This window comes from Schistocerca piceifrons, chromosome 6 (assembly GCF_021461385.2).
Source record: "Schistocerca piceifrons isolate TAMUIC-IGC-003096 chromosome 6, iqSchPice1.1, whole genome shotgun sequence".
Classification (NCBI taxonomy): Eukaryota; Metazoa; Arthropoda; class Insecta; order Orthoptera; family Acrididae; genus Schistocerca; species Schistocerca piceifrons.
The window spans coordinates 30,094,178-30,120,865 of NC_060143.1; the positions used below are offsets into that span (position 1 = coordinate 30,094,178).

The 26,688-nt window shown below is 41.5% G+C and overlaps 1 protein-coding gene across 1 annotated transcript in view; it reads left to right on the forward strand.

Annotated features, from left to right (window-relative positions):
• The window catches only part of LOC124802831 (dynein axonemal heavy chain 2), a 1,031,222-nt gene that overhangs the window by 742,671 nt on the left and 261,863 nt on the right, over positions 1 to 26,688 (forward strand). Inside the window, 3 exon segments of the mRNA XM_047263843.1 lie at positions 264 to 394; positions 484 to 680; positions 16,040 to 16,204. Coding sequence (XP_047119799.1) covers positions 264 to 394; positions 484 to 680; positions 16,040 to 16,204 — 493 coding nt within the window.

A 26,688-nucleotide genomic window follows, 5' to 3' on the forward strand; every position in this document is an offset into this window, starting at 1 on the left:
TCACTCTTATTAACTTGTGCACAATGTTTTAGTAGTAATCTCTGTCTTGCATATTGTAGATACAGAAATCCTACAATAGGGAAAATAATTGTAGCTTTTCAAAAGTACTACTTTTGGACCCTTATTTTGTGAAATGGGATATTGAACAGAATTTGTCAGCATTTCTTAAGAAAAACATAAAAATAACTACAATTAATACAACACTTAATTTTTATTTCATCAGTTTCAATGTACTATTTATTTGAGCATATTATTTATTGCAGTATGCTGAATGAAAAACGCTGGGAAACAGCAAATGCTGCAAATAAACTGAGGAATGGTTTGTTTAAAATTGATGATACTCGTGAAAAAGTGCAGTTAATGTCTGTTGAACTGGAAGAGTCACAAGTAAAGGGTAAATTTATATGTATTCAAAAATCTTGTTGCTGCCATTCAACAAACTGTAAACAGTAACATTCTGAGACTTTCATTTTGTTTCCACAGTGGTAGAGTTCCAGCAACAGTGTGATGAATACCTTGTAACGATTATGACACAAAAAAGAGAGGCAGATGAACAACAGAAGTCGGTAGCTGCAAAGAGCTTAAGAATTGGTGAAGAGGAAGCAGCCTGCAAAAAGCTTGCTGATGTTGCCCAAGCAGATTTGAACCAGGCAATGCCTGCTCTAGAAGAAGCCATGAGGGTAATTACAAGATATCTGTGAAATAAGCTTTCAAAATGTCATCAATATATACACATCAATGGGTTGTCCATTTCCAATCATTCATTTCACAACACTTACATGTGAAACCAGTTCATAATGTTCTATGTGAAGTTAGATATCTTCTGAAACAATATGTCAAGTTAGAAGAATGCTGTACATATGATGAGGTGAAGAAAATTTTTTATGCAGCATTTGGTAGGAGAGGTGATTTGCACTCCCAGTGGCACTTTTTTTTCCTGTACCAAGATGACACACAGAAGTATATTCCAAATAAACCATTTTCTTCTCTCTGGTACTCTTCTCTCTTGTCAAAAATTGGTAGACTTTTATAACAGTGTATCTATATCAGTGATTGTCAGCTTTTGGTATCAGTAACCATATTAGTGTCATTGTTCAAATATTCTGTATTTAATTTTATATTTTTGTAAAAAATTAAATGTAGTGTAGCAATATATACCATTATGTGCAAGTATTACTTTATGCAGAAATTCTGTTTTTATTATGTGAAATGTTTGTCCATTTTTATATGCTAGATTTTTACATATGGCGTCACTGATGTATACAAAAATTCCATAACTGATAAGTCATGGTACAGCATGTTATCATTTAATGTTAATCCATGACATGTCTGCCTAGTGCTGCTAGATGTATCACTGGCAGCTCCATGAATCACTGGAGATTGATAAAAGTGAAAAATCATTAAAATAACTTCAATGGGAAGGTGTAGACAAGAAAAATACATAATATCTTGATCAGGGATTTACATAATTTAAAAGAAAAACATTTCAAATGAGACATACAACTATATATATAAAACAAAGATGATATAACTTACCAAACGAAAGCGTTGGTATGTTGATAGAGACACTAACAAACACACACACACACACACACACACACACACACACAAAATTCAAACTTTCGTAACCAACGGCTGCTTCATCAGGAAAGAGGGAAGGAGAGGGAAAGACGAAAGGATGTGGGTTTTAAGGGAGAGGGTAAGGAGTCATTCCAATCCCGGGAGCAGAAAGACTTACCTTAGGGAGAAAAAGGGACAGGTATACACTCCCCCCCCCCACACACACACACATATCCATCCGCACATATAGAGACACAAGCAGACATATGTAAAGGCCTTTACATATGTCTGCTTGTGTCTCTATATGTGTGGATGGATGTGTGTGTGTGTGTGTGTGTGTGTGTGTGTGCGAGTGTATACCTGTCCTTTTTACCCCCTAAAGTAAGCCTTTCCGCTCCCGGGATTGGAATGACTCCTTACCCTCTCCCTTAAAACCCACAACCTTTCGTCTTTCCCTCTCCTTCCCTCTATCCTGACGAAGCAACCGTTGGTTGCGAAAGCTAGAATTTTGTGTGTATGTTTGTGTTTGTTTGTGTGTCTATCGACCTGCCAGCGCTTTCATTCGGTAAGTCACAAATATATATACATATAAAAACAAAGATAAGGTGACTTACCGAACGAAAGCGCTGGCAGGTCGATAGACACACAAGCAAACACAAACATACACACAAAATTCTAGCTTTCGCAACCAACGGTTGCCTCATCAGGAAAGAGGGAAGGAGAGGGAAAGATGAAAGGATGTTGGTTTTAAGGGAGAGGGTAAGGAGTCATTCCAATCCCGGGAGCGGAAAGACTTACCTTAGTGGGAAAAAAGGACAGGTATACACTCGCACACACACACATATCCATCCGCACATACACAGACACAAGCAGACATTTGTAAAGGCAAAGAGTTTGGGCAGAGATGTCAGTCGAGGCGGAAGTAAAGAGGCAAAGATGTTGAAAGACAGGTGAGGTATGAGCGGCGGCAACTTGTAATTAGCGGAGGTTGAAGCCTGGCGGGTAACGAGAAGAGAGGATATACTGAAGGGAAAGTTCCCATCTCCGGAGTTCTGACAGGTTGGTGTTAGTGGGAAGTATCCAGATAACCCGGACGGTGTAACACTGTGCCAAGATGTGCTGGCGGTGCACCAAGGCATGTTTAGCCACAGGGTGATCCTCATTACCAACAAACACTGTCTGCCAGTGTCCATTCGTGCGAATGGACAGTTTGTTGTTGGTCATTCCCACAAAGAAAACTTCACAGTGTAGGCAGATCAGTTGGTAGATCACGTGGGTGCTGTCACACGTGGCTCTGCCTTTGATCGTGTACACCTTCCGGGTTACAGGACTGGAGTAGGTGGTGGTGGGAGGGTGCATGGGACAGGTTTTACACCGGGGGCGGTTACAAGGGTAGGAGCCAGAGGGTAGGGAAGGTGGTTTGGGGATTTCATAGGGATAAACTAAGAGGTTACGAAGCTTAGGTGGACGGCGGAAAGACACTCTTGGTGGAGTGGGGAGGATTTGATGAAGGATGGATCTCATTTCAGGGCAGGATTTGAGGAAGTCGTATCCCTGCTGGAGAGCCACATTCAGAGTCTGATCCAGTCCCGGAAAGTATCCTGTCACAAGTGGGGCACTTTTGTGGTACTTCTGTGGGAGGTTCTGGGTTTGAGGGGATGAGGAAGTGGCTCTGGTTATTTGCTTCTGTACGAGATCAGGAGGGTAGTTGCGGGATGCGAAAGCTGTTGTCAGGTTGTTGGTGTAATGGTTCAGGGATTCTGGACTGGAGCAGATTCGTTTGCCACGAAGACCTAGGCTGTAGGGAAGGGACCGTTTGATGTGGAATTGGTGGCAGCTGTCATAATGGAGGTACTGTTGCTTGTTTGTGGGTTTGATGTGGACGGTCGTGTGAAGCTGGCCATTGGACAGATGGAGGTCAACATCAAGGAAAGTGGCATGGGATTTGGAGTAGGACCAGGTGAATCTGATGGAACCAAAGGAGTTGAGGTTGGAGAGGAAATTCTGGAGTTCTTCTTCACTGTGAGTCCAGATCATGAAGATGTCATCAATAAATCTGTACCAAACTTTGGGTTGGCAGGCCTGGGTGACCAAGAAGGCTTCCTCTAAGAAACCCATGAATAGGTTGGCGTACGAGGGGACCATCCTGGTACCCATGTCTGTTCCCTTTAATTGTTGGTATGTCTGGCCTTCAAAAGTGAAGAAGTTGTGGGTCAGGATGAAGCTGGCTAAGCTAATGAGGAAAGAGGTCTTAGGTAGGGTGGCAGGTGATCGGCGTGAAAGGAAGTGCTCCATCACAGCGAGGCCCTGGATGTGCGGAATATTTGTGTATAAAGGAGTAGTATCAATGGTTACAAGGATGGTTTCCGGGGGTAACAGACTGGGTAAGGATTCCAGGCGTTCGAGAAAGTGGTTGGTGTCTTTGATGAAGGATGGGAGACTGCATGTAATGGGTTGAAGGTGTTGATCTACATAGGCAGAAATACGTTCTGTGGGGGCTTGGTAACCAGCTAAAATGGGACGGCCAGGATGATTGGGTTTGTGAATTTTAGGAAGAAGGTAGAAGGTAGGGGTGTGGGGTGTAGGTGGGGTCAGGAGGTTGATGGAGTCAGGTGAAAGGTTTTGCAGGGGGCCTAAGGTTCTGAGGATTCCTTGAAGCTCCGCCTGGACATCAGGAATGGGATTACCTTGGCAAACTTTGTATGTGGTGTTGTCTGAAAGCTGACGCAGTCCCTCAGCCACATACTCCCGACGATCAAGTACCACGGTCGTGGAACCCTTGTCCGCCAGAAGAATGATGATGGAACGGTCAGCCTTCAGATCACGGATAGCTTGGGCTTCAGCAGTGGTGATGTTGGGAGTAGGATTAAGGTTTTTTAAGAAGGATTGAGAGGCAAGGCTGGAAGTCAGAAATTCCTGGAAGGTTTGGAGAGGGTGATTTTGAGGAAGAGGAGGTGGGGAATGACCAGCAACAAACTGTCCATTCGCATGAATGGACACAGGCAGACAGTGTTTGTTGGTAATGAGGATCACCTTGTGGCTAAACATGCCTTGGTGCACGGCCAGCACATCTTGGCACAGTGTTACACCGTCTGGGTTATCTGGATACTTCCCACTAACACCAACCTGTCAGAACTCCGGAGATGGGAACTTTCCCTTCAGTATATCCTCTCTTCTCGTTACCCGCCAGGCCTCAACCTCCACTAATTTCAAGTTGCCGTCGCTCATACCTCACCTGTCTTTCAACAACATCTTTGCCTCTTTACTTCCGCCTCGACTGACATCTCTGCCCAAACTCTTTGCCTTTACAAATGTCTGCTTGTGTCTGTGTATGTGCGGATGGATATGTGTGTGTGTGCGAGTGTATACCCGTCCATTTTTCCCCCTAAGGCAAGTCTTTCCGCTCCCGGGATTGGAATGACTCCTTACCCTCTCCCTTAAAACCCACATCCTTTCGTCTTTCCCTCTCTTTCCCTCTTTCCTGACGAAGCAACCGTTGGTTGCGAAAGCTAGAATTTTGTGTGTATGTTTGTGTTTGTTTGTCTATCGACCTGCCAGCGGTTTTGTTTGGTAAGTCTCATCATCTTTGTTTTTAGATATATTTTTCCCACGTGGAATGTTTCCCTCTATTATATGCCCTCTTTCCTGATGAGGCAACAGTTTGTTGCGAAAGCTTGAATTTTGTGTGTATGTTTGTGTTTGTTTGTGTGTCTATCGACGTGCCAGCGCTTTCGTTTGGTAAGTCACATCATCTTTGTTTTTAAATATATTTTTCCCATGTGGAATGTTTCCCTCTATTAATATATATATATATATATATATATATATATATATAAAATAGAGGTAAACATTCCACGTGGGAAAAATATATCTAAAAAGAAAGATGATGAAACTTACCAAACAAAAGCGCTGGCAGGTCGATAGACACACAAACAAACACAAACATTGGTCTGTGTATGTGTGGATGGATATGTGTGTGTGTGCGAGTGTATACCTGTCCTTTTTTCCCCCTAAGGTAAGTCTTTCCGCTCCCGGGATTGGAATGACTCCTTACCCTCTCCCTTAAAACCCATATCCTTTTGTCTTTCCTTCTCCTTCCCTCTTTCCTGACGAGGCAACCATTGGTTGCGAAAGCTAGAATTTTGTGTGTATGTTTGTGTTTGTTTGTGTGTCTATCGACCTGCCAGCGCTTTTGTTTGGAAAGTTTCATCATCTTTCTTTTTATATATATATATATATATATATATATATATATATATATATATATATATATATATATAGTTATAATAGAGGGAAACATTCCACGTAGGAAATATATATCTAAAAACAAAGATGATGTGACTTACCAAATGAAAGTGCTGGCAGGTCGACAGACACACAAACAAACACAAACATACACACAAAATTCAAGCTTTCGCAACAAACTGTTGCCTCATCAGGAAAGAGGGAAGGAGAGGGAAAGACGAAAGGAAGTGGGTTTTAAGGGAGAGGGTAAGGAGTCATTCCAATCCCGGGAGCGGAAAGACTTACCTTAGGGGGAAAAAAGGACGGGTATACACTCGCACACACACACATATCCATCCACACATATACAGACACAAGCAGACATATTTAAAGACAAAGAGTTTGGGCAGAGATGTCAGTCGAGGCAGAAGTGCAGAGGCAAAGATGTTGTTGAATGACAGGTGAGGTATGAGTGGCGGCAACTTGAAATTAGCGGAGATTGAGGCCTGGTGGATAACGGGAAGAGAGGATATATTGAAGAGCAAGTTCCCATCTCCGGAGTTCGGATAGGTTGTTGTTAGTGGGAAGTATCCAGATAACCCGGACGGTGTAACACTGTGCCAAGATGTGCTGGCCGTGTACCAAGGCATGTTTAGCCACAGGGTGATCCTCATTACCAACAAACACTGTCTGCCTGTGTCCATTCATGTGAATGGACAGTTTGTTGCTGGTCATTCCCACATAGAATGCGTCACAGTGTAGGCAGGTCAGTTGGTAGATCACGTGGGTGCTTTCACACGTGGCTCTGCCTTTGATCGTGTACACCTTCCGGGTTACAGGACTGGAGTAGGTGGTGGTGGGAGGGTGCATGGGACAGGTTTTACACCGGGGGCGGTTACAAGGGTAGGAGCCAGAGGGTAGGGAAGGTGGTTTGGGGATTTCATAGGGATGAACTAAGAGGTTACGAAGGTTAGGTGGACGGCGGAAAGACACTCTTGGTGGAGTGGGGAGGATTTCATGAAGGATGGATCTCATTTCTGGGCAGGATTTTAGGAAGTCGTATCCCTGCTGGAGAGCCACATTCAGAATCTGATCCAGTCCCGGAAAGTATCCTGTCACAAGTGGGGCACTTTTGTGGTTCTTCTGTGGGAGTTTCTGGGTTTGAGAGGATGAGGAAGTTGCTGTGGTTATTTGCTTCTGTACCAGGTCGCGAGGGTAGTTGCGGGATGCGAAAGCTGTTGTCAGGTTGTTGGTGTAATGCTTCAGGGATTCCGGACTGGAGCAGATTCGTTTGCCACGAAGACCTAGGCTGTAGGGAAGGGACCGTTTGATGTGGAATGGGTGGCAGCTGTCGTAATGGAGGTACTGTTGCTTGTTGGTGGGTTTGATGTGGACAGACGTGTGAAGCTGGCCATTGGACAGGTGGAGGTCAACATCAAGGAAAGTGGCATGGGATTTGGAGTAGGACCAGGTGAATCTGATGGAACCAAAGGAGTTGAGGTTGGAGAGGAAATTCTGGAGTTCTTCTTCACTGTGAGTCCAGATCATGAAGATGTCATCAATAAATCTGTACCAAACTTTGGGTTGGCAGGCCTGGGTAACAAAGAAGGCTTCCTCTAAGCGACCCATGAATAGGTTGGCGTACGAAGGGGCCATCCTGGTACCCATGGCTGTTCCCTTTAATTGCTGGTATGTCTGGCCTTCAAAAGTGAAGAAGTTGTGGGTCAGGATGAAGCTGGCTAAGGTAATGAGGAAAGGGGTTTTAGGTAGGGTGGCAGGTGATCGGCGTGAAAGGAAGTGCTCCATCGCAGCGAGGCCCTGGACGTGCGGGATATTTGTGTATAAGGAAGTGGCATCAATGGTTACAAGGATGGTTTCTGGGGGTAACGGATTGGGTAAGGATTCCAGGCGTTCGAGAAAGTGGTTGGTGTCTTTGATGAAGGATGGGAGACTGCACGTAATGGGTTGAAGGTGTTGATCTACGTACAGAACATATCTCTGCCTACGTACGCCAACCTATTCATGGGTTGCTTAGAGGAAGCCTTCTTGGTTACCCAGGCCTGCCAACCCAAAGTTTGGTACAGATTTATTGATGACATCTTCATGATCTGGACTCACAGTGAAGAAGAACTCCAGAATTTCCTCTCCAACCTCAACTCCTTTGGTTCCATCAGATTCACCTGGTCCTACTCCAAATCCCATGCCACTTTCCTTGATGTTGACCTCCACCTGTCCAATGGCCAGCTTCACACGTCCGTCCACATCAAACCCACCAACAAGCAACAGTACCTCCATTACGACAGCTGCCACCCATTCCACATCAAACGGTCCCTTCCCTACAGCCTAGGTCTTCGTGGCAAACGAATCTGCTCCAGTCCGGAATCCCTGAAGCATTACACCAACAACCTGACAACAGCTTTCGCATCCCGCAACTACCCTCGCGACCTGGTACAGAAGCAAATAACCAGAGCAACTTCCTCATCCTCTCAAACCCAGAACCTCCCACAGAAGAACCACAAAAGTGCCCCACTTGTGACAGGATACTTTCCGGGACTGGATCAGATTCTGAATGTGGCTCTCCAGCAGGGATACGACTTCCTAAAATCCTGCCCAGAAATGAGATCCATCCTTCATGAAATCCTCCCCACTCCACCAAGAGTGTCTTTCCGCCGTCCACCTAACCTTCGTAACCTCTTAGTTCATCCCTATTAAATCCCCAAACCACCTTCCCTACCCTCTGGCTCCTACTCTTGTAACCGCCCCCGGTGTAAAACCTGTCCCATGCACCCTCCCACCACCACCTACTCCAGTCCTGTAACCCGGAAGGTGTACACGATCAAAGGCAGAGCCACGTGTGAAAGCACCCACGTGATCTACCAACTGACCTGCCTACACTGTGACGCATTCTATGTGGGAATGACAAGCAACAAACTGTCCATTCGCATGAATGGACACAGGCAGACAGTGTTTGTTGGTAATGAGGATCACCCTGTGGCTAAACATGCCTTGATGCATGGCCAGCACATCTTGGCACAGTGTTACACCGTCCGGGTTATCTGGATACTTCCCACTAACACCAACCTATCCGAACTCCGGAGATGGGAACTTGCTCTTCAATATATCCTCTCTTCCCGTTATCCACCAGGCCTCAATCTCCGCTAATTTCAAGTTGCCGCCACTCATACCTCACCTGTCATTCAACAACATCTTTGCCTCTGCACTTCTGCCTCGACTGACATCTCTGCCCAAACTCTGTGTCTTTAAATATGTCTGCTTGTGTCTGTATATGTGTGGATGGATATGTGTGTGTGTGCGAGTGTATACCCGTCCTTTTTTCCCCCTAAGGTAAGTCTTTCCGCTCCCGGGATTGGACAGACTCCTTACCCTCTCCCTTAAAACCCACTTCCTTTCGTCTTTCCCTCTCCTTCCCTCTTTCCTGATGAGGCAACAGTTTGTTGCGAAAGCTTGAATTTTGTGTGTATGTTTGTGTTTGTTTGTGTGTCTGTCGACCTGCCAGCACTTTCATTTGGTAAGTCACATCATCTTTGTTTTTTTATATATATATATATATATATATATATATATATATATATATATATATATATATATATATATATATATATATATATATATATATATATATATATATATAAAAAAAACAAAGATGATGTGACTTACCATACAAAAGCGCTGGTAGGTCGATAGAAACACAAACAAACATATACATACACACAAAATTCTAGCTTTCGCAACCAATGGATGCTTTTTTGGTTGCAAAAGCTAGAATTTTGTGTGTATGTGTGTGTTTGTTTCTGTTTCTATCGACCTGCCAGCGGTTTCGTATGGTAAGTCACATCATTTTTGTTTTTAAATATATTTTTCCCACGTGGAATGTTTCCCTCTATTATATATATGACCATTAAAGTGGAGAGAAAGGTGATCGAGTTGGATGTAACAGTGCCAAATTCTAATTGTCAGAGAAACACCAGAGCCTGAAGATTCACAGTATATCTCCACGCCTACCAGCCCAGTGAGGCATTTACATGCTGTTTAAGCATTTATTGTCTCCTTATGTCTTTCCTCTCATTGTTAAGGTTGTACTTGGGAGCCAGACCTTACTCGCGCCACACTGCTTCTATCCCTAAGGTACTTAATGTATGGAACATGTGGAATAGAGGTAATAACATAGCAAAATGGAAACATCACGCCTGCTATGATTACACGCTTGTTAACAATTAATTTTCTTTCTTTTGTAATTGTCATCTAAATATGGCTATTCACCTTGTGTATATGTAGTATATGCTCAGGTCTGTTCAGACATTATGCACACTATATTTCCTGCTAACTCATTATTCCTATGATAACTTTTTATCCACCGACTGCAATAGTATATTTAGTTTTACTGGAAACTTATAAATTAAAAGTAATGAGTACCTGTACTTACCACAATGCCATTTAAATTCGATTACAAATATGTACTGAGAACGTTTTGTTGATACCATCCTGATGAATAATATAGTGACAGTGCCTACCTGTAGCAATTATTTTCTGTGAGAACTGGAACTGGTCATTGTATATAATGACAATAACTGGGGGAAAAGCCACATTAATTAAAAGTTGCGTGGTGTACCTTATTGAAATATTTTCTGTATCACCAGTTTTACAGCAATTCAACAAACTTTCTTCAATGATACAACAAGGGTAGAATAAGGGTTTGCATGTAGGTCATTGTACAAGGTTCCTTCTTTCTCTTCTACCTGAAGCTGCTCCACATGTAACTAAAATAATAAAAGCAATGTCAGAGCATGCATAAATCAGTAAAGTACTAAATTGCAACTGATTTGGTCACATTCTACCTTTCTGAACTTTTGCGCTACAATCTCTTAATTGGCAAAATTGGCAACTGAGGTAGGCTGTAAATCAGAAGAGTGTTGTTGAAATTGGGTACCAGTGATTAGAAATATAAAGAACTTCAGTAAATACACTCCTGGAAATGGAAAAAAGAACACATTGACACCTGTGTGTCAGACCCACCATACTTGCTCCGGACACTGCGAGAGGGCTATGCAAGCAATGATGACACGCACGGCACAGCGGACACACCAGGAACCGCGGTGTTGGCCGTCGAATGGCGCTAGCTGCGCAGCATTTGTGCACCGCCGCCGTCAGTGTCAGCCAGTTTGCCGTGGCATACGGAGCTCCATCGCAGTCTTTAACACTGGTAGCATGCCGCGACAGCGTGGACGTGAACCGTATGTGCAGTTGACGGACTTTGAGCGAGGGCGTATAGTGGGCATGCGGGAGGCCAGGTGGACGTACCGCCGAATTGCTCAACACGTGGGGCGTGAGGTCTCCACAGTACATCGATGTTGTCGCCAGTGGTCGGCGGAAGGTGCACGTGCCCGTCGACCTGGGACTGGACCGCAGCGACGCACGGATGCACGCCAAGACCGTAGGATCCTATACAGTGCCGTAGGGGACCACACCGCCACTTCCCAGCAAATTAGGGACACTGTTGCTCCTGGGGTATCGGCGAGGACCATTCGCAACCGTCTCCATGAAGCTGGGCTACGGTCCCGCACACCGTTAGGCCGTCTTCCGCTCACGCACCAACATCGTGCAGCCCGCCTCCAGTGGTGTCGCGACAGGCGTGAATGGAGGGACGAATGGAGACGTGTCGTCTTCAGCGATGAGAGTCGCTTCTGCCTTGGTGCCAATGATGGTCTTATGCGTGTTTGGCGCCGTGCAGGTGAGCACTACAATCAGGACTGCATACGACCGAGGCACACAGGGCCAACACCCGGCATCATGGTGTGGGGAGCGATCTCCTACACTGGCCGTACACCACTGGTGATCGTTGAGGGGACACTGAATAGTGCACGGTACATCCAAACCGTCATCGAACCCATCGTTCTACCATTCCTAGACCGGCAAGGGAACTTGCTGTTCCAACAGGACAATGCACGTCCGCATGTATCCCGTGCCACCCAACGTGCTCTAGAAGGTGTAAGTCAACTACCCTGGCCAGCAAGATCTCCGGATCTGTCCCCCATTGAGCATGTTTGGGACTGGATGAAGCGTCGTCTCATGCGGTCTGCACGTCCAGCACGAACGCTGGTCCAACTGAGGCGCCAGGTGGAAATGGCATGGCAAGCCGTTCCACAGGACTACATCCAGCATCTCTACGATCGTCTCCATGGGAGAATAGCAGCCTGCATTGCTGCGAAAGGTGGATATACACTGTACTAGTGCCGACATTGTGCATGCTCTGTTGCCTGTGTCTATGTGCCTGTGGTTCTGTCAGTGTGATCATGTGATGTATCTGACCCCAGGAATGTGTCAATAAAGTTTCCCCTTCCTGGAACAATGAATTCACGGTGTTCTTATTTCAATCTCCAGGAGTGTATTTGTAACAGTAATGGAAGTTCTTTGGTGGAACAACACATAAAGTAAAAAGAGGCAAATACTCACAGGGCATATCTGCGTAGCATAGAAATATGTAACCGAAAACAGTATTCAAGCTAGATTTCGAGATTTTGCTTTTTTTCTAGTAAAAGTACACACATAGACGTCAAAACAAAAGCTCTTGCAGCCATGGTAGAATTAATTATTCATTATCAGTTATTGAAAGCAATTGCGCAGCTGACGGAGGTGGGGAAGGGATAGGGAAGGAGACGCAAAATAAGGAGGGGCTAGTGGTAAAGAGCAAGCCAGGTCTTTTGACATATGATAAAGTTCTTGCACAACAAAATGAAAGTAGTTCAGATGGTAGAGCATATAAGAGATATAGAGAGGGAGAGGAGGGTAAGAGGGAAAATGAGCAAAGGTGGAGATGGAAGGGGAGAAAGGGAGGGATGAGAGAAAGAGTGTCAGGTGGAGAAGGGGAAAGAACAATGGATTGGAAAAAGGGAGAGAGAATGTCCCCATGAGGGAGGAGAAAGAATGGTGGGAGAAGGCAGCTCATGGTCTGGTTTTGGAAGGATTGGTGTGGACAGAAGATGGAATGGAAAAGTTAAGGTGAGGCTAGGGCTTGCCAGAGCGGAGGATCGCAGGATATGCTGGTGAGAGAATTTGCAACTGCATAGTTCAGAGAAACTTGTTTTGGAAGGGAGTACCTATATGGTCTGTTTAGTAAAGCAGCTGTTGAAGTCATTTGTATTGTGGTGTGCAACGTGTTTTGAACTGGATGGTCAAGTCCGTGAACTACCAAAGTTCAGTGGTGACCTTTCATGTGAGTATGCAGTTGATTTCCTGTCATGTTGACATAGAATGCTACATAGTAATTGCAGCTTAGCTGATATATAGCATGGCTGCTTTCACAAGTAGCCCTGCCTTTTACTGGGTAGGAATTGCTGGTGTCTGGATTGCAGTAGAAAAGGGTGGGTGGGTGTATGAAACAGGTCTTGCACCAGGACTGACCACAAGGAAGTGACCCATGGGGTGCAGGATTGGGATCAGGCTTGGAATAAGGATGGGAAGCATATTCTGTGGGTTGGGTGGGTGGTGGAACACTTCTTAGGGTGACGTGGGTAGGATTTTGGGTATGATATCGTTCATCTTAGGGTATGATGAGAGATGGTGAAGCCCTGTTTAAAGTTGTGATTGAGCTTCTAAATACTAGCTTGATGCTAAGTGATCAGAGGAGTGCTGGTCAATGGCTGGTTAACAGGGTTTCTGGTTAAGAGGACATGGTGTGGGTGATTGGTATAGTGCAACAGTGGTTGCTTTACACTGGAAATGTGGCATTCATGGGTGGTGAGGCCGTAAGGCAGAGGCTTTCTGACATGAAAAGGGTGACAGCTGTCAAAGCAGAGGCGCTGTTGGTGGTTGACACACTTGATGTGAACAGATGTAACTTATTTACGGAGCCATCTGACATGTAGAGATTGACATCTGGGAAGGTGGCTCATTGACTTGACAAGGACCAGATGAAGCAGATTCTTAGGGAGGGAGGGGAGGGGGGGGGGGATGGTGGAAAGAGCAAAGGTTATCCCAGCCATGAGACCAGATCATGAAAATGTCATCACTCAGTCTGAACCAGACAAAGATGTCATCACTCAGTCTGCACCTCACAAGGATTTTTAGGTGTAGACTAAATATGAAGAATTCCTCCAGATGAGCCATAAATGAGTTGGCATGGGATGGTCCCTTGTGGGTACACAAGCCAATAGTAAATTTAGCCTTCAAAAGTGGAATGATTGGGATCAAAATACTTCAGTGTATGGATTTCAACATTCCCATAGAACAAACATCTGCCTTTGTTGACCAACACCTCCATACTATTGTCGGTAAATCCCACCCTACATGCAAGACACTGCTCACTTCCTTCATTACATTTCCAGAATTCCTGTCACATTATCACTAGGCTCCTAGTCAGTCATTGTGGATGCAACGTCTTTGTACACCAACATCTACCATACTCATGGCTTTACCAAAGTCCCCATTGTACCAAATCCACTGGCTAGTTCCTAATTCTCCTTGAGCCACAATTATTTCACTTTTGAAGGCCAATTCTTTAAGCAAATCTGTGGTATTGCCGTGGGTACTTGGACGGCACCATCCCTCGCCGACCTTTTTATCGGCCATCTGGAGGAATCCTTCACATCCAGTGAACACCTATAACCCATTACCTGGTTCAGATTCATTGATGATGTTTTTGTGGTATATACTCATACCCTCTCAACCTACTCCTAGATCCACTTATCTGGTCATCGAGCCACCTTCCTAGACATCTATCTACACTTTTCAGATGGCCCCATATATAAGTTACATTTTCTCACATCAAGTGCACCAACCACCAACAGTACCTCCTCTCTGACAGCTGTCACCCATTACATGTTAAATAGTCTCTCCCTTACAGCCTCTCCTCACCTCCCATTGATGTGCCTCTACAGTGGAAGGAATGAATCATCAAACTACACTGATAACCTTACTAGTACCTTTATTGACAGAAAATAACCTATCCAGCTCATCAGTCAACAGATCTCCCATGAAATCTTTCCTCTGACAACAGTAAATCTGTCAACCAGTCACAAGCCAGCATTCCTCTTATCATCCAGTAGCACCCTGGCCTTGAAAAGCTGAACCAAATTCTTCACCAGGGCTTCAACTGCCTCTCGTTGTGTGCTGAGATGAGTGATATGCTACCCAAAATCCTGCCCACATCACCTGAAGCAGTGTTTTGCCACCCACCAAACCCACAGAGTACCATGACCATTCCTCTTCCAGTTCTGCTTCGAATCCTGCACCCTTGCATTCAACCCAGGTGCAAGACTTGTCCCGTACACCCAGCCACAACCTCCTACTGCAGTCCAATCCCTGGTACTTCCTACCCAATAAAAGGCAGGGCCAAGTATGAAAGCAGCCATGGTGTATATGATAACAATATTATGAAAAGGAACGTTGCTACTCACCATATAGCAAAGATGCTGAGTCGTAGATACGCACAACAAAAAGACTGTCACAAATAAGCTTTCAGCCAATGAGACCTTTGTTGCATATAGATGACAAATAATTAAGTCTACTCACATAAATGTCCACAGCCAAACTGTGACATAAACACAAAATTGACCAACCAGTTCCCAAAAATGCTGTACATAACAACTCAAACGACTCCAACACCTGCTTTACTACACATGCCATTTGGATACTCCCTCCCAGCACAAGTTGCTCTGAACAGTGTAGTTGGGAGTCTGGCTAGCACAATCTGCGATCCTCCAATCTTGCAATCCCCCTGGCCTAAACCTCCACTAACCTGTTACCCACCGCCTCACCTTACCTTTTCCCTTCTCCCTTTTGTCCACACTGCTCCTTCCCCATGCAGATTGTGTACTCTGTACTGTCTTCTCCCACCACTCTCTCTCCCCGCCCCCATTTTGTTGGCATTTTCTCTCTCTTTCTCTTACTTGATCCCCCATGTCCTCTCCTCTCTCTCACTCTCTCCCATCTGTGGTTCTGTCTTCAACCCCACCAACATTTCTTTTCCACCCATCTGTGCCTCCCCTCCTTGCTCTCCGTCTCTCTTGTATGCTTTACGCTCCGAACTGCTTTCGTCTTGCTTTGCAGCCATTGAATCATTTGCATAAATATTACTTAATTGTACCTCATATTGCATATAAATAGTGCAATTTCATACTTTCATTACTGATGAGTAGCAATGCATGCCATTATTTCTGTCCAAGGATCTAGCGTTGTGTGTGTGGTTTTTTTAAAGTATAATTTCACAGTTCTTATGTAAATATTTGTTTTATTGTAGGCCTTAGATGCCTTGAATAAGAGAGACTTAACAGAAGTAAAATCTTATGGACGGCCCCCAGCACGAGTGGAAATGGTGATGGAAGCTGTGATGATACTGAAGCAGGTGGAGCCAACTTGGGCTGAAGCTAAACGTCAGCTTGGTGATGCAAATTTTTTGAACCAGGTACTCTCTCTAACAACTCTGGAATTAATAGTTTTGAACAACAGAAAATCCAGGATGGAATAATGACAATATTTTGAAAAGGACAGCTTGTAACTCACTATGTAGAGGAGATGTTGAGTCACAAACAAACACAAGAAAAGAACTGCTGTACATGTGAGCTTTTGGCAAGAAGGCCTTCTTTTAAAGTAGAATGAGGCGTTACAGCCGAAAGCTCACATGTGTAGCAGTCTTTTTGTTGTGCCTATCTGCAGTTCAACATCTTCTCTGTTGGTGAATAGCAGACTATCCTTTTGATAATATTGTCATTAATTGTTTTTATTATTTTTAAGACTTAACTAAAGAACAGCTACAAATTAATTACCATGCATGAATTTTGTAATGCGTGGTAACTGGATTTGACAAATTTCATTTGCATGATTTACATACTTTATCTTGTAATTTCATAGAACAATTCTATCAGTGCACAGGGTCATCAAATGAATCATTGGGCCAAGTGGATAGCAATCAGATACACTGGATGATTGTATTGTATTGTATTGTATTGTATTTATTGGTCCAGTAAATCTTACATGTACAGTACAGCACATCAGATATTGGACAGGTCAAAGTATATCTTATAATTAAAACACTTTAGAAACTAGAAAATTATGTTCACAAAATTTTACAGCACTTCATATACTGGGCAAGTCAATGTGTGAGTTATAATTAAACCACATTAGAAACTTGAAGTTTACAACTGAATACATGTATAAGCCAATATTAACGATTAAAGTATTTGCATGATCCTCACTTAAGCTCTAAGGATTTTTGAGGAACTCTTCTACACTATGAACTGACATGTACACTAGAGAATTACATTCACAGAATTTTACTTCATATACTGGGCAAGTCGCTATACAACTTATACTTGAACCCCATTATAAACTTGAGAATTACATCTGAATGTATTTATAGGCCAATATTAATGGTTACAGTATTTGCATAATCATCACTTAGACTCTCGAGGATTTTGGAGGAACTCTTCCACACTATAAAAGCAATGTGTCAACAGATATTCTTTTAATGCTGCTTTAAAATTTTTTACATCTGTCATTACTTTAATTTCTCTTGGCAATTTATTGTAGATAATTTTTCCATGGTGTAATGTTCCTTTTTGGCACAAACTGGTTTTTGTATGGAGTACATGAAAGTCAGTTTTCTGTCTTGTATTATGATGATGGACATTTTCATTTTTGGGGAGGATACTAGGATTTGTTATTGTATATTTCTTTATAAACATTGCACTTTCAAATAGGAAAATACATGGAAGGGGAAGAATCCCCATCCTTTTAAATAATGGTCTACATGATTTGTTCCTTTTTATTCCAGCCATGATTCTCACTATTCTCTTTTGCATCCTGAAGAGTTTTAGGCAGGATGGCGAGTTACCCCAAAAAGTGATCCCATATTTTAGGACAGAATGTATATTAGAATAGTAAACTGTCATTAGACAGTCCTTATGACAGCAGTTTTCTAGCACTCTCATTAAATAACACATGGTACTTAGCTTCTTTAATATGTTGTCAATGTGAGTTTCCCATCTAAGATTATCCTGTACCCAGACCCCCAGAAATTTTGTATTAGGCACACTTGCAATATCCGTGTCTGACATCTGAATTCTTATATCCTCTTCAATGTTTCTCTTGATATTATGAAAATTTAATGCTACTGTTTTGCTTTTATTTATTATTAGTTTGTTTTGGTTGAACCAGTTTACAACATTTGTTAATGCTTCAGACAGTCTTGTCTGTAGTATCTCTGCAGTCTTCCCGCTGACTAATATGCTTGTGTCATCTGCAAACTGGATAGTGCTATAATAATAATAGTAACAGGTTGGATGTATATTATGCTAGTTTTAAGTTAGTGTTAACAGGAAGGGATTGTGAAAGTGACGATTTGGAATGATGAAGGAAAAATGAGGGAACAGACAAATAGAAGTAACAAAAATTAATCCTAATTCCTTTTACTAAAAGAATAAATCTGAAATACCATTCATTTGGATAATTAACAGGGGTTAATAAGCCTTAGGTATTGGTGCTGAGACCAGAAGTCGTTTTTCAGTAGTGCAGCTTTCAACTTAGGCTTGAAAATACACTGTTTGTCAACAATTGTTTCCAATCCTTGCGGAAACTTGTTGAAAAGTATTACTGCCAAGTACTGCACACATATCTGAATGATAGAGGAAGGCATGTTTCCTACATACAGTTCATTTCTGTGTCTTACATTTACTGAATGGATGCAGCTGTTCTCTTCAAACAAGTTACTGTTCAGTAAATTTGTCACAAGAGTCATATAATAGTAACAGATTTTTTTAAAGGATGTTAGTGGAGACTTTGTGTGCAAGACTAAAGTCTTACAAGAGAGATGCCATTAATACCAGTTATTTTGATTTGCCAGTCAACTTTTGCGGTCCAATGAAAGAAAGGTTTTAAAAATTCACAGACTGTGTCTATAGCATAATTTGTCAGGCCCTATATGAATTTCTTTGTCGTGCCTCAATTATGAATGAAAACTGACAGGCTGTTGAGAAGTTTTGCACAAAAAAATGAGCCATAAAAAAAGACAAGAAGCTGTAAGGCATAAAATTGGTCTATGATTACTAATTAGAGGAAGTTCCCTTCTCTGAAGTTTGATAGATGGGTGTTACCGTAGCATTTCTAAGTCTGTCAGGAAGAATGACCTGAATCATTGACTGATCTCTAAGATAGCTCATGGTTAGTCCTACACACTTTCGGGACTGTCGCGTCAACATGTAAATTCATGTCAGTATTATTTCATTACTTATTGGTGGAACAGCAAAATATTTAATTAAATTTATGTGAATCAAAAATGTTATGAAAACTGTTCCTAAACTCTATAAAAATTACTATATGTACAGTACATATCGAAAGTCTTAAATATTTTTTCTTAGTATGCTTCAGTGTCATAGTCTTCTCTCAATTTCTTTCTTTTCTTTAAATTTTCAAGTCGTAACAATAATGTGGAACATTTTAAGCTGTGTAAGTTAGCAGTTTAGATTTCATTTTCTTTTGCTTCCACATGATACATAGAGTCCCACTAAGGTTTCAAGGAAAATAACTAGATTTATGTTTCTTTCCAGATTAAAACAGGGAAACCGATTTGCAAAATGTCTGTTACTGCCCAGCAAAAATTCGTCCCACTTTTCACTTGAGGATTTTTCTTTCATTTCATTTAATTGGTGATAACATTGCATACAGTTTCTTTCATTTTTCTACTCTAATGTTTCTCCAGTGATATTACCTCAATTAAGCTCTAAGTTGTTTTCTCTACTCTCTCTCTCAGAACTGCTGTCACTAATGTTTGTGCTATTCTGCATGGAAATTTCAGAAACTTGTTTGCACAATTGTTACTAACGGTCCTCAGAGCATTCTATGTGCAGTATAGATTTTTGTTTTCTACCCTTTATCCTCACTTTGATGTGATATCCTCTTTCAATTTGACATGTAATTATGTTTAACATATTGCAGTTCTTTTCCACTTTCAATTTTAAAGTTTCCTACTTTTTGCTGAATTTTGTAAGGGCATACTGTAACATTTTGCAAAATGATGTACAAAGAAAGAGACCAGAAAAATGGGCCAGTGACTTCCTTCTTCATCACAACAGCACACTGTGCCACACCTTGTTTTTGATTCTTGACTTTGTGGCCAGAAAAAGTGTTCCTGTCTGTCCACATCCATCTTGCTCATGAGACTGGGCACCATGTGACTTTTGGCCCTTTCTGAAAATTAAAACCATGCTTAAAAGAAAATATTTTGACACCATACCTGACACTGATAGGGCCACAACAGACTAGCTGAATGCTCCTACAAAAGAAGCCTTCCAGAAATGCTTCCAATCATGGATTCAAGATTGGGATAAGTGCATTGACAACCAAGGACATACTCTGAAGGAGATTAAATCGAATTTCATGTAAGCTTATTACTTTGTTTCTAATAAAATATATAACCATTTTTTTAAACACACCTCATACATTATGTTATCCCGTTTTACTTTGGGTGATTGTGCCAAAATGCTAATCATTTCCATAGCAAATCATATAGCTAGCAAAATCGGTGTTCGTTGCATGCTGCCATCATGGTTTTGCAATTTTAATGTCTGTTAATGTCTGCCAGTCATTCAGGGTGAGGAGTCAGTCACCTTTCTCATCCTTAGTCACCTTCTTTTCATGCTGTCGCCTGTTTAATTTTTGTCAACTTTTCAATCTTTTTTGTTCTTTTAAGTAGAAAATACATTATATACTTGTGTTTCCTAGTTGCTGTGTTCATGTTCGTTCATTTAACTTTTATGAATGCTCCAGTGATGAAAATAGACAAAATCTAACTTGAGGGGCTTCTGAAATTTTTGAGATTTTTTTATTATTATTATTTTTTAATATATTGCACAGTGGTTATTAGTATCAAATGTTCCTCTATTACAGTTGTTTCTGTTTTTGTTCCAGATTCTAATTTCGCTGTAGTAGCAATACTGCTGCTGTGGTACTCTGTTCAATTTTGAAAATAAACTTTTTTTAAACTGCAAAATGCATATTCCATGGTGATTTGCTTGAAAAGATAAGGAGTTTGAAAAGTAAAATTTCTACATTGGGAAAAAGTTAGTGAAAATGAACTGTTTTGCAGTGTGTATTCTTGCTTGATTAATTTGGTACAGAAGGTTTTCAGGCCATTTTTAATCACCCATTTCAAACAAGACAAGTGTAACTTTGAAACTAAATGTGGACCACATCAGTTATGTTTAGAACACCCAGATCAGACACAACCATCAAGTTCATTTTGTGTGCCAATGATATGGATGTTAAGTACCAAGGATAGTTCCACAACTACTGAATTGATATGGGCAATGAAATCAGTTATGTCCTGTTAGTCTAGAGGTTTGTCAAATGATATTTGTAATGTTTTTAATATGTTCACTTCTAGTGTTCCAGAACATCATCTGCTTTTGTCTGAGAATAGGAGATACCTAATAAATGATGGACTGGCACCTTATTCCAGGAATGTATGTTACAAGAAGCATGTTCATCATGTTATACATCGAGTTGTGATGAAACTACCAATTTTAAAGATAAAAAAGAATTACAAACAACCATTACATTTTGGTCAGAGAGTAAATGTTGCATAACAATGCATCACATAAGAACGTTCTTTATTAGCAAAGCAGATAATGAAATGTTACTTCAGAAATAATGCAAAGCACCTTCTGAAGTCAACATGTCCCTAAATAAATGCCTTATTCCGGGATCAGACGGACATAATGTCAATAAAAAAGTGTTCAGGCTATTAGAGACTGAAGTTCAGGAGACCCAAAGCAGACCGCCTGTGTAAAGACTTAATACTGTTTATACTGTTCAGGTGAAGAAGCATCCCAATTTCTGCTCAGTATTTACCATTATTGTGATGGTTGGTCTGTTTGCTGGGAAGAATTTGAAAAAAAAATTTTGTCTTAAGTTTAAATTCCACTTCACAAGGTGGCTTACGTCATGACCTTCAGCCAAAAGGATTTTGGAAGAGTGGGATTACTTAATATTGCTTTCTTCTGGATATACCTCTAAAAAAGAATTCTGCTACTGTGCAGTCCAAGTTCTACAACACCATTGTGAATGCTTTAAAAAGCAGGACTTTATTTCATAATTTGGTCGGAATAACTATTCAATCCCCCCCCATGAATCACGGACCTTGCCGTTGGTGGGGAGGCTTGCGTGCCTCAACGATACAGATAGCCGTACCGTAGGTGCAACCACAACGGAGGGGTATCTGTTGAGAGGCCAGATAAACGTGTGGTTCCTGAAGAGGGGCACCAGCCTTTTCAGTAGTTGCAGGGGCAACAGTCTGGATGATTGAGTGATCTGGCCTTGTAACACTAACCAAAACGGCCTTTCTGTTGTGGTACTGCGAACGGCTGAAAGCAAGGGGAAACTACAGCCGTAATTTTTCCTGAGGGCATGCAGCTTTACTGTATGGTTAAAGGATGATGGCGTCCTCTTGAGTAAAATATTCCGGAGATAAAATAGTCCCCCATTCGGATCTCCGGGCGGGGACTACTCAAGAGGATGTCGTTATCAGGAGAAAGAAAACTGGCGTTCTACGGATTGGAGCGTGGAATGCCAGAGCCCTTAATCGGGTAGGTAGGTTAGAAAATTTAAAAAGGGAAATGGATAGGTTGAAGTTAGATATAGTGGGAATTAGTGAAGTTCGGTGGCAGGAGGAACAAGACTTTTGGTCAGGTGAATACAGGGTTATAAATACAAAATCAAATAGGGGTAATGCAGGAGTAAGTTTAATAATGAATAAAAAAATAGGAGTACGGGCAAGCTACTACAAACAGCTTAGTGAACATATTATAGTGGCCAAGATAGACACGAAGCCCATGCCTACTACAGTAGTACAAGTTTATATGCCAACTAGCTCTGCAGATGACAAAGAAATTGAAGAAATGTATGATGAGATAAAAGAAATTATTCAGGTAGTGAAGGGAGATGAAAATTTAATAGTTGTGGGTGACTGGAATTCGACAGTAGGAAAAGGGAGAGAAGGAAACATAGTAGGTGAATATGGATTGGGGCTAAGAAATGAAAGAGGAAGCCGTCTGGTAGAATTTTGCACAGAGCATAACTTAATCATAGCTAACACTTGGTTCAAGAATCATAAAAGAAGGTTGTATACATGGAAGAATCCTGGAGATACTAAAAGGTATCAGATAGATTATATAACGGTAAGACAGAGATTTAGGAACCAGGTTTTAAATTGTAGGACATTTCCAGGGGCAGATGTGGACTCTGACCACAATCTATTGGTTATGAACTGTAGATTAAAACTGAAGAAATTGCAAAGAGGTGGGAATTTAAGGAGATAGGACCTGGATAAGCTGACTGAACCAGAGGTTGTACAGAGTTTCAGGGACAGCATAAGGGAACAATTGACAGGAATGGGGGAAAGAAATACAGTAGAAGACGAATGGGTAGCTCTGAGGGATGAAGTAGTGAAGTCAGCAGAGGATCAAATAGGTAAAAAGACGAGGGCTAGTAGAAATCCTTGGGTAACAGAAGAAATCTTGAATTTAATTGATAAAAGGAGAAAATATAAAATACAGTAAATGAAGCAGGCAAAAAGGAATACAAACGTCTCAAAAATGAATACGACAGGAAGTGCAAAATGGCTAAGCAGGCATGGCTAGAGGACAAATGTAAGGATGTAGAGGCTTATCTCACTAGGGGTAAGATAGATACAGCCTACAGGAAAATTAAAGAGACCTTTGGAGAAAAGAAAACCACTTGTATGAATATCAAGAGCTCAGATGGAAATCCAGTTCTAAGTAAAGAGGGGAAAGCAGAAAGGTGGAAGGAGTATATAGAGGGTCTATACAAGGGCGATGTACTTGAGGACAATATTATGGAAATGGAAGAGGATGTAGATGTAGATGAAATGGGAGATACGATACTGCGTGAAGAGTTTGACAGAGCACTGAAAGACCTGAGTCGAAACAAGGCCCCCGGAGTAGACAACATTCCATTGGAACTACTGATGGCCTTTGGAGAGCCAGTCCTGACAAAACTCTACCATCTGGTGAGCAAGATGTACGAGACAGGCGAAATACCCTCAGACTTCAAGAAGAATATAATAATTCCAATCCCAAAGAAAGCAGGTGTTGACAGATGTGAAAATTACCGAACTATCAGTTTAATAAGTCACAGCTGCAAAATACTAATGCGAATTATTTACAGACGAATGGGGAAATACCCGTAGAAGCTGAGCTCGGGGAAGATCAGTTTGGATTCCGTAGAAATGTTGGAACACGTGAGGAAATACTGACCTTACGACATATCTTAGAAGAAAGATTAAGGAAAGGCAAACCTACATTTCTAGCATTTGTAAACTTAGAGAAAGCTTTTGACAATGTTGACTGGAATACTCTCTTTCAAATTCTAAAGGTGGCAGGGGTAAAATACAGGGAGCGAATGGCTATTCACAATTTTTACAGAAACCAGATGGCAGTTATGAGAGTCGAGGGGCATGAAATGGAAGCAGTGGTTGGGAAGGGAGTGAGACAGGGTTGTAGCCTCTCCCCGACATTATTCAATCTGTATATTGAGCAAGCAGTAAAGGAAACAAAAGAAAAATTTGGAGTAGGTATTAAAATCCAGGGAGAAGAAATAAAAACTTTGAGGTTCGCCGATGACATTGTAATTCTGTCAGAGACAGCAAAGGACTTGGAAGAGCAGTTGAACGGAATGGACAGTGTCTTGAAAGGAGGATATAAGATGAACATCAACAAAAGTAAAACGAGGATAATGGAATGTAGTCAAATTAAGTCGGGTGATGCTGAGGGAATTAGACTAGGAAATGAGACACTTAAAGTAGTAAAGGAGTTTTGCTATTTGGGGAGCAAAATAACTGATGATGGTAAAAGTAGAGAGGATATAAAATGTAGACTGGCAATGGGAAGGAAAGTGTTTCTGAAGAAGAGAAATTTGTTAACATTGAGTATAGATTTAAGTGTCAGAAAGTCGTTTCTGAAAGTATTTGTATGGAGCGTAGCCATACATGGAAGTGAAACATGGACGATAAGTAGTTTGGACAAGAAGAGAATAGAAGCTTTCGAAATGTGGTGCTACAGAAGAATGCTGAAGATTAGATGGGTAGATCACGTAACTAATGAGGAGGTATTGAACAGAATTGGGGAGAAGAGAAGTTTGTGGCACAACTTGACTAGAAGAAGGGATCGGTTGGTAGGACATGTCCTGAGGCATCAAGGGATCACAAATTTAGCATTGGAGGGCAGTGTGGAGGGTAAAAATCGTAGAGGGAGACCAAGAGATGAATACACTAAGCAGATTCAGAAGGATGTAGGTTGCAGTAGGTACTGGGAGATGAAGGAGCTGGCACAGGATAGATTAGCATGGAGAGCTGCATCAAACCAATCTCAGGACTGAAGACCACAACAACAACAACAACTATTCAATAAGTTCACATAATGTTTTTCAAATTCAAAAGCCTTTGATTCACAAGTTGTATACATAATAAAAACACACTTCAAATCTTTTTGACTCATGTTCTGAAGGTTTCTACCTTGAAAAAAATTGATAGTGTTTCTGATGTTCTTCATAATGAAATCTCTACACAAGGCAATCTGCTTACTCTTGAACAACTAGTCGTTAGCAGATGAGTAATTGAGGAGCTTAATAAACTGGAAGAATGTGATAAGTTTTGGGTTGTAAAGATGTCCAAAAATATTATGTTGCAGCTTGCAAACATGGGTGTAAAAGACATGCTTATCAAGTGCACCACTGAAAAGCTTTAGGTATCTAGACCCCAAAGGAAGAATAAAGAGCAGAGGCTGTAGTGACATGTTAAAGATAGCAAAAATGATGCCGTTCAGTGTCTGGCAAGATTAATTATTAGATGAATGGAAGGTTCTACAATTTGGAAAAATATGACACAGCTTTAGATAGCAAATGTGTTTACAGCTTCTGGCTATAGCACATCTCAAAAAGAAACTGTTGTAAATAGTGAAGGAGAATATATTAATGATGACTAGAGTCTCTGTTATGTGTATCTGTTGTGTATATTAAAATTATAGGAAAACACTATGAACTAATGCATCAATCCAGTACCAGTACCAAATTACGAATTTACCTGCATATCAAGCTACCTTCTATTAGGAATGTGGGTGCATCCAACGACTGTGGCATGACTTTCAAATGATAGAGCACAGCATTCAGTTGTCCTTTTCTTTCAGGTTTTATTAGAAAAATCTAGATTTTGGCTAGTGCCTAGCTATTAGCAATGCACTATTTCATAGCTGAAATGTGGATTTGCCTAATAAAACTTGAAAGAGAAGGACAACTGATTGCTTCTATCATTTGAAAGTACCTGCACATGTTAATAAATTGTATGGTAGAGAAAAATTGCCAAAACACATTCAGGATCCATAGAGTTAAAGTATCCAAATGTTTCAGATCTTTTTAAGGCTTATCTTACATTGTACCATGGAAATGCGGACATAGAGAGAAGATATTCCATTTGGACTCACATTAGGAGAAGACAAGGCAGCGATGACTATGGAGAAACACCACACCAACTGTCTAAGGAAGGACTTCTTTCCCAAGCCTCAGCTAAACTGAAGAAAGCACTTGGAAGAAATGATTTAAAGGCAGCAGAAGTGCCCCAAGGCATAGCTGAGGGTGCCCAAAGTATGAAAGTAGAATATTAGATTAGATTAGATTTACTTTCATTCCAATTGATCCGTAGTGAGGAGGTCCTCCAGGATGTAGAACATGTCAGAAAAACAACAATACATGACAAATATTTACAACTCAAACGAATAAGCTAATGTACCATTCCACAGGTCCCAAGTGGCATGGTCGTCATTTTTTAATGAACGCTATATGAAAGAATCATGTTACAAATACTAATGCACTGAATTTAAAATA